Genomic DNA, 8347 nt, shown 5'->3' on the forward strand with positions numbered 1-8347 from the left:
GATATGTGTGAGTTCATGTATTGGTGAGACATGATTTAAGTAGAAATGCGAGTAGATAATTAACATGAAAAAAAATAACGAACGATATGATGTTGCAGGCTGCTCAAATCCCAAACTGTTGAGGAACATTCTAGTATCACGTCACCGCCTCTTCCACCATTGCCACCTACACACCACAGATTAAGAAAGGCTAAGTTCCAAAAACAATTTTACCAAGTTATGAATCCTGAGAGGTAACTCAACCAATTAAACCTTCCCTTACGGTGCGTTTGGTATGCGGAACATGACAGTACAAAAACTTGTTCTATGTGCAGCACGACATTAGATTGGGACAGGTAAATGACCTGATGGGGACAAATATGCATTTTTTTCATATGCTGAGAGGGACAAAAATGCATTTTTTTTCTGTCCCATCAAAATAGGCGGAAAAACATAAGGGAGATGGAACAAGATTGGTAAATTACAAAACTGCCATAGCAAAGTAAAACCCTACAACCAACCAGAATTCTTTCACCGCCTACCTCACTCTCGTCTACATACCAAACGCACCCTTAGGGGCACTAGAGGTTTTCTTGGCAGTTAACTTCTTAACTTCAAGGACCCATGGGATAGTTGAGGTGAGGGCAAGCTGGCCCGGACAATCGTGGTGATAAAAAAGATTATTGTGATCGATCAATCATACATCTATCAAACAGACAAAAAGAACACAACAATCAATTGGATCAAGATGATTGGTTACTGATTATGCACGGAGAGATGAATACTACATTTTTGTCATTAGAATACTATCGACATAATTGCTCACCATCAGGTCTACCACGGCGGTCATGTCGACTACGGTGGAAGCTAAAGCAACCATTGCCACCATCTCCTCCTTTAGCCCACAGCCTGCGACGGTCTATCATTCTACGTTCCTTCAACAGCAGAAAGTACAAAATAATGTTAAATGGCATAATAAAGATAGATGCTACAAAGGCAGTTGAAAAGCTATTGGACTAGTCCACGAGGAATAGGGATAGAGAGGGACCTGTAGGGGTGCAAGCTTCGGTTTTTTGAAAGGCGTATCTGACAATCCAGAAGTTTGGAGGATCCATCTAGATTTTGAGTATTTTCCGAAAGCCTCCAAACAATGAACAGGGTTCTTACAACGTAGCCACATCTTTACTAGTCTATAATCGTTTGAGATAGCATAACATTTTAACTAATTATGGTGGTAAATGAAATGTTTCCTAGTTCTTTCAAAGCCAAGCCAAACCAAACAAACGGAGTGAATCCCAAGCGAAGTACAGTCAGGGGAGAGTAGGATGTACACAGACGTTATCTCTACCCTGAGGAGTAGAGTCTATTTCTATAAAGACCCTCGACTTGTAAGAAGGTTTTGAGAAAAGGAATTTCTGACAAGATTTCCTAGTTCTTCCACCTTTCGCCAAAATTCTTGCTCCCTTGAAGACACGTTTGTAATTTTAATTCTAGTTCTGAAGGCGTTTCCAAGGATCATTATGTTTCGTGGTGAAGCTGTAAATTTTGGCCCTCACGATGAGTACATCCCAGATGGCTCAATGCATGCACCACACGAACACCATCACTCCATTTGTTGCTCTAATTCTGATACCAAAAAGTCGTAGAAGAGAACGATGAGTATTACATCACTAAAATTAGAAAACAACTCATATGGCACATAAATATCAAAAGGGAAATACTTTTAGGAGACTCAACTTTATGTTCACTAATGTTGTCAAAGAACACCCAATTGCATATAAACTTAAAGGTTATGAACAAGGGCGGACCCAGAAATACTGTTTAGGGTGGTCCTCTACTCCTCTTTAATAGAAAAACAGATATAATATTATTTTATGTCAATACCAACKTTCAATCAAAAGATAGATGTATATTACTACATTTCAAAAGTCGAGMCCTAAYCTTTACTGATTCAACAATGACCTCGAAGATTTTTTATTTTCTTAAACATATCAACTACATCTTCGTTACTAACCTTGACAAACACATTATTTTCAATATAAGCAACCAAGTTATCGTCACTTTAAAACTTAAGCAAATTCACTAATCACTATTACTTCACATTTCACACTTAGGCAGAAACTTAGGGGCCATTTACCCTTGCCAGGTAAGCGCTTACCGATAAAAGTCAGCACTCTCACTTACCTTACTGGGTAAGATTACAGTCCACCAAAACGGCATTGTATGCAACAATTTACCTGGTAAGCACTAACCGGGTAAGAGTGTCATCCTCCGGGTAAGACTCTCGGTCCTTGCCACCGCTCTTACCAGGTAAGACTCTCAGTCCTTATCATGTTCATCAAGTAAGGTAAGTGACCCGAACCACAAGGGTTGTGGCGTAGTGGTTGAGGTCCTGGCGCACGTGGTGACCCGAACCCAGGGTTAGATTCCAGGCATACACAACAATTGTGGCCAATAAGTGTATCAAGGCTGATTTCTTGTAGTCACAGTTTGTTGGGATTAGTCCAGGTTCAGACCGGGACACCCTTTCAAAAAAAGGTATGTGACATGGTAAGCTCTCATTGGGTAAGCGTTTGGTAAACGGCCCCTTAGGCAAAACTGTTGTCTGTAGAATACTATAAGCATCAAATTTAACAGATATTATGATTGATACCTACTGCATTAAAATACTCAAAATAATCAGAACCAAATGACCAACAATTAAAATTTCACTGTCAACTGAAAAAGAAATAAACACACTTCCAACAATTTGCAAACACTAATAGTTCACACTTTCAAAAGAAAAGCAGATAAAGAAACACCAGATTGCCAGCAAGAATCTGATGTGGTCTCGAGGATGCAAGAATCTTGATGTGAAAGTTCSCAACTCCAAATCAGATGTGTAAATGTTTTTATAGAATATTGGAAGTTGGGTATCTGACAATCAAAATCGATGATCACACAACAACATAGACTTGCATAATTCCATTACTCAATTGTATCTTTGAAAAGGAACCAGATGAGGATCYTATAAACTGTAATAAAACCCTAGAAATTTAATTTCAACTTACAGAGAAAGATCTTGATCATGTGGTCAGAGACTGARCTATACAAGCATCGTCGCCCTTGATTGAGTGCTGATTGCCGAGTGAAGGGGGCAGGGAACGAGAGTTGTGACAGAAGAGAGGGGCGTTGTTCGAACAAGACACGAATCACAATTTCTTTTCATTTGTGTTTTGGACATCTGTCAAACAAGATAGGAAGGCTGCTTACACAATTAAAGGTTACGAACATAATAAGAATGTAGAATTATCCCCCATGACCATAAGCCCAATAATTTCCAAAACCCATATGCAAAAGCTTGATGATAAATAAAATAAACATGTGCTGATGTCAGTGAGGCTGTTAAACATATAGCTAATACAATAATATGCAGAAAGCAACCGAATAGAGTTGCAGGATATCAGCCAAAAGTGGAAACAAGACAGAAAATAAAAACCAAACGTAGCATAGAAATCGAATGGTAAGAACTTAGATCTGGATTTAAACCTACATCATGTTCCTACCACTGCCCACTCAAACAAAACATCGAACATCTGGATTGCAACTCTAAAAACACAGAAACTGCACACAGTAGACGGTTATCCAATTAACAGTAAACAATTAAAACAACCTAAATTTTTTATGCAATCTTCACAAATAAACAAACCAATCAAACAAATAAACCTAAATCTAAACTGAAGTCTAAACATTAAACAATAATGAAATAAACCTAACCTAATCTAATAAAATAAACTACTAAACTAGAGTCTAGAAACATAGATACATCACAAATTCACTATCTCTCTCTCCCTCACACACACACATATATACTAGTTGTGTACTCGTGCAATGCGGCGGGATATAAAATTTGAATAAATGTAAATGAACATACCAATTATGATTTATAAAAGATTACTAACTGCATTCGGGTTTGTATTTAATGTATTTACGATGCATTTAATGTATTGAGTCTACAAAGACAAAATGTAGAGAATTTTGATTTAGGAAATTAAGTAGATCGGTAAAAAATTTGTTACATGAGTTGGTATTATCGGAGGGTTTTTTTTTTGAGGGGGCGAGGGATTGGGGTCGGAAGATCATGGATAAATATGATTTTATGAACATTTAAGATATTTTCCAAAGATGCAATGCTCACAAAAGCCTAATTCAGCAACTTTATGACCTCAAGAAGTCCTTTCTTGCTGATAATTACCATTTCTTTCTCACTAACATGCCCTAGCCTCATGTGCCACAGACGTGTCAAATCTGACTCATTCTCTACAGGATTAAGGGTTGGTGCTATTGATCCAACAACCATGCTACCTTCAAGCACATAAAAGGAACCTCACTTGACTCCTTTCATCACTACTAATGCACCCTTAGTGACCCGAATTACTCCATCCTCACCGGTGTAGTTGAAGCCTATTGAGTCGAACACTCCCAAAGAGATTAAGTTTTTCTTCAAGCCGGGTACATGACGAACATCTTTTAGAGTTCTCACTGTCCCATCATGCATTTTAATGCTCACCAATCCAATTCCAACAACATTGCACGGCATGTCATTTCCCATCAAGACATTTCCGGTTGCAATCTTATCATAGGTATTGAACCAATCCTTATGTGGTGTCATGTGAAATGAACATGCGAAATCAAGAATCCATACCTCTGACTAACTTTTGCAATCAACCACCGAGAGCACCAAATCAGCCTCCGTACCTGAATCATCTTTTGCTACAGCAGCGGATCCTTTTGTCTTCAGTTTTGCACACTCATTTTTCCAATGACCCGGATCTTTAAAATAGTGACAGCTATCCCTTGGGTTTCCACTTGGACCTCTAGTCTTCGATCTTGATCGGCCTCTACTTTTCCACTTCCCTTTTCCTTTCTCTCTGCCTCTGTCTCTATCTCCGTTTACCACCGACAAGACTACCGATTGGCTTTCGGAACTACTTCCTGAAGCTTTATGGCATAACTCTCATGAGTGCAAACTTGATCGAACTTCTTCCATAGTAATTGTGTCTCTACCAACAACGAACGAGTTGACAAAATGTTCATATGAAGTGGGCAACGAAACCAATAAGATGAGGGCGGCATCCTCATCTTCAATCTTGACTTCAACATTCTTCAAATCCATAAGAATGGAATTTAACTCGTCAAGAGGTTCCTTCAAAGGCATTCCCTCCTTCATTCGTGATGAGAATAACCTTTGCTTTAACAACTTGTTCGTTAAGGACTTGGTCATGTAGAGACTCTCTAGTTTCAGCCATAAAGACGCAGCAGTCTCCTCATCGGCAACTTCATAAATCACCTCATCCGCCAAAGACAACAAGATGGTAGAGTGAGCCTTCTCATCTTGTTGTGCAAACTCAAATTCAGCCATATCTTCATGCCTTTCACCAGCCATGGAATCCAGATGTCTTGTTGTTTTAGGAGAGCTCTCATCTTAATTCTCCATAAGCTGAAGTTGTTTTTTTTCCTATAAACCTGTCTATCTTGATCATTTGTGGAGGCATTTTCTGAAATCTTGAAAAGAACTATGGTCCGAGATTCAATGCTGAGAAATCAAGAACAAATATCCAAACTAATCTTCAATTGAGTCGGCAATTTCTAAATTAGCTGTCCAAAATCGGTAATCCAAAAGTTGATCCCCAAAAAACGACCATTCAAGAAATCAAAACATCAAGTTTGATTGGTGGTCACAAGTCAATACCTCCAATTAAGCACCCAACAACAAAAGTGATTGTAGAAGAATCAATTTAGAACGAAGAATTTTAGAAATTGAATGTTGTTGCCGATGAAGTTGTCGATTCCTCAAATATACTGCTGAATCCATCAATTTACACCATCAATTTCCAGAATTTAGAAGCTCCACCTTGAATGGTAGACCAAATTGAGTCGCTCGCTTGCCAACAGAAAACGATTCCAGAAAAAGGCGACTCAAAGACAAAATCAGAATCGATAATAAGGCGAAATCCAAATCGATTAAGGAGGAGACCAATTATTAGTGATTTGAAGGAACCCTAACGCTCTGATACCAATTTGTCAAGAAATTAGAGAAAACGATGTAGAGAGAATTTTGGAAGAACTGAGAAATTGATGGAATTTTATTTTCTAAATTGGGATTATTTTTACAAATGAGGACAACCCAACCTATTTATAGGTAATAGCCAAGACACGCAAGCAGAAAACTAACTAACTATTTCAATTAAAGCCACACCTAATGAAAAGAATTTAAAATCTTACCCGGTAAGAGCGATGACAAGGACCGAGTCTTACCCGGTAAGTGAGATTATTACAGGATAAAATTGTTGTATACATTGCCATTTTAATAGATTAATATCTTACCTGGTAAGTTAAGTATAAGTGTTGACTCTTACTCGCAAGTACTTACCAGGTAAGCATTGGGTAAACGGCCCCTTAGTGATAGAAGTTTTATGGCGCATATAATCGCTTTGACAAAACAACAAATACATGTGGTTCAATGAATGCAATCGTAGGGGAAGCTGCAAGCCTAGCAAGATCGTGCTCCATGTACTCACATACAAGATATAAATTTTCAGTAAAATATATGTTGATGTGATTCATAAACAACTAAAGAGACCATCTAACTAAATGAAAGCAACCTAAGTTTTGAGCCCCTCCAAATAACAAGTCAAAAAAGACTAAACCTAAAAATGTACAGATACAGGGACTTGCTGATAACACATGTGTATTGACATTCACTTGCATTTCTCAAAACATAGAAACTATACTTGAAAAAAGCATGCATTTTCATTCCACATCTGAGCATAGAACATCATAACCGAAGTACATATTTATAGCACCATCCGCTGAACAGAAAAAATTCAAATTCTTATTCCCTCATCTCATGATTAACGTTCTCCCTTCATTTTGAAAATTCAAGTACTTTCTAATTCAAATCTGACATTGATGTTTTTAGTTTTTTATCACCAAACATTTCCTATTGCACTACTTTTGATATAGTTTTAACCATTTGTAATCAGTTTTATGTTTATAAGCCAAATCACAAATAGTTTACATGCATGCCTACATATTTTATATCCTACCAAACCCGCAAAGGCTTAAAATTCGAAAATGGTACCTGTGTCTATGAAAGCCGATTGCAACGCTCCAAGAACCTCCATAGCCGCTGCTTCACAACAATGTTGGACTCGTTTGTTGCAGTGATGCCTTCGATTAGGGAGCTCCAGCCACCACTTTGGCTTAAAGGCCAATTGATGTTGTGAAAGAAGTTTGGATCGATATCTCGCCTTTAAGCTTCTATTCCTTGCTGGCTATAAACTGGAATCAGAATCGAGGGCCTATCTTTAGGGTTTTCATACGATATCGGCCAATCCAGCAAAGCAGGATGGATGCGGTGCGATTGAGAGAAAAGAACGAGTGAAGGAGAAGATTTTAGAGTAAGAGATTCAAAATTTTGAAATCTATGAATCCATTTGAATTTTGAATTGCTTGATATCAAATGGAAAAGGAAGAGTGCATAGAGAAAGAAAATTCTTTAGATTCCTTTCTCAGTAGCAGTGGTGTGGTGCTAATAAGTCTATAAATAACTTGTATATTTTGCATCTTCTTAGATTTTCAGATTTAAATCCATGCATTAACAACTTATACATCATGCTTTCCATATTGTAATTCATGGTTTTTTCAATTTCATGCATAAAATGGCGGTACCTTATACATTATGGATTGTAATTAAGAGTTTTACGCGTTATAAGGTAGTAAGTATAAATAAATAAATATATATATATATATATATATATATATATATATACTAGTGGTGTACCCGCACAATGCAGCGCGGGTGAAACACAATCCTTAAACATTAGTCTGACCTTGAATCATGAGTATGTGTGGTTATTTTACAAGTCAACCAAAATATGTAAATAACAAGCATATGCTATAATACTTCATACTAATGGTCTGTTTGATAGGAGCTCAATGATATTCCAAAAAAATTTGCAGCTTTTTCYTTTTAGCTTTTCTGAACTTGATTTTGGATGAGGTTACACCAGTGACAAAACCTAAGAACCAGACATAATATGTTAGCTCCATTCAATCCCAAATTTAGGTTCATCCAAGTATTCACAGCCTTTAAAATAGCAGTCAGGTTTCGAGGCAGAAAGCCAAGATGGGAAAGGAAGTTGATTGTACTGCAACGTTGCTCTCCATGCTATTAATATTGAAACCATATACTTCAATACTTTTGATGAAACARACCAGTCCCAAAACAGTAACCAAGGAACATATTTCTTCCAACAATTCCATATCATCCCAACCTTATACCATCCTTTAGTTGTATACCGGCGCAATGGTGGGATGTATATTG

General features: G+C 37.5%; 1 protein-coding gene across 1 annotated transcript in view; it reads right to left on the reverse strand.

Moving 5' to 3' along the window:
• Positions 1 to 7525, reverse strand: part of LOC112506076 (probable GTP-binding protein OBGM, mitochondrial) — a 9375-nt gene extending 1850 nt beyond the window's left edge. The window contains exons 1-5 of the mRNA XM_025110101.1: positions 7103 to 7525; positions 3030 to 3202; positions 1028 to 1605; positions 806 to 914; positions 79 to 166 (exon numbers count right to left, since the gene is read on the reverse strand). Coding sequence (XP_024965869.1) covers positions 79 to 166; positions 806 to 914; positions 1028 to 1159 — 329 coding nt within the window. The 5' untranslated portion in view covers positions 1160 to 1605; positions 3030 to 3202; positions 7103 to 7525. The remainder of the gene's footprint in view (positions 1 to 78; positions 167 to 805; positions 915 to 1027; positions 1606 to 3029; positions 3203 to 7102) is intronic.
• Positions 7526 to 8347: the final 822 nt, after the last annotated feature.

Source organism: Cynara cardunculus, assembly GCF_001531365.2.
Source record: "Cynara cardunculus var. scolymus isolate 2C chromosome LG 2, CcrdV1, whole genome shotgun sequence".
Classification (NCBI taxonomy): domain Eukaryota; kingdom Viridiplantae; phylum Streptophyta; class Magnoliopsida; order Asterales; family Asteraceae; genus Cynara; species Cynara cardunculus.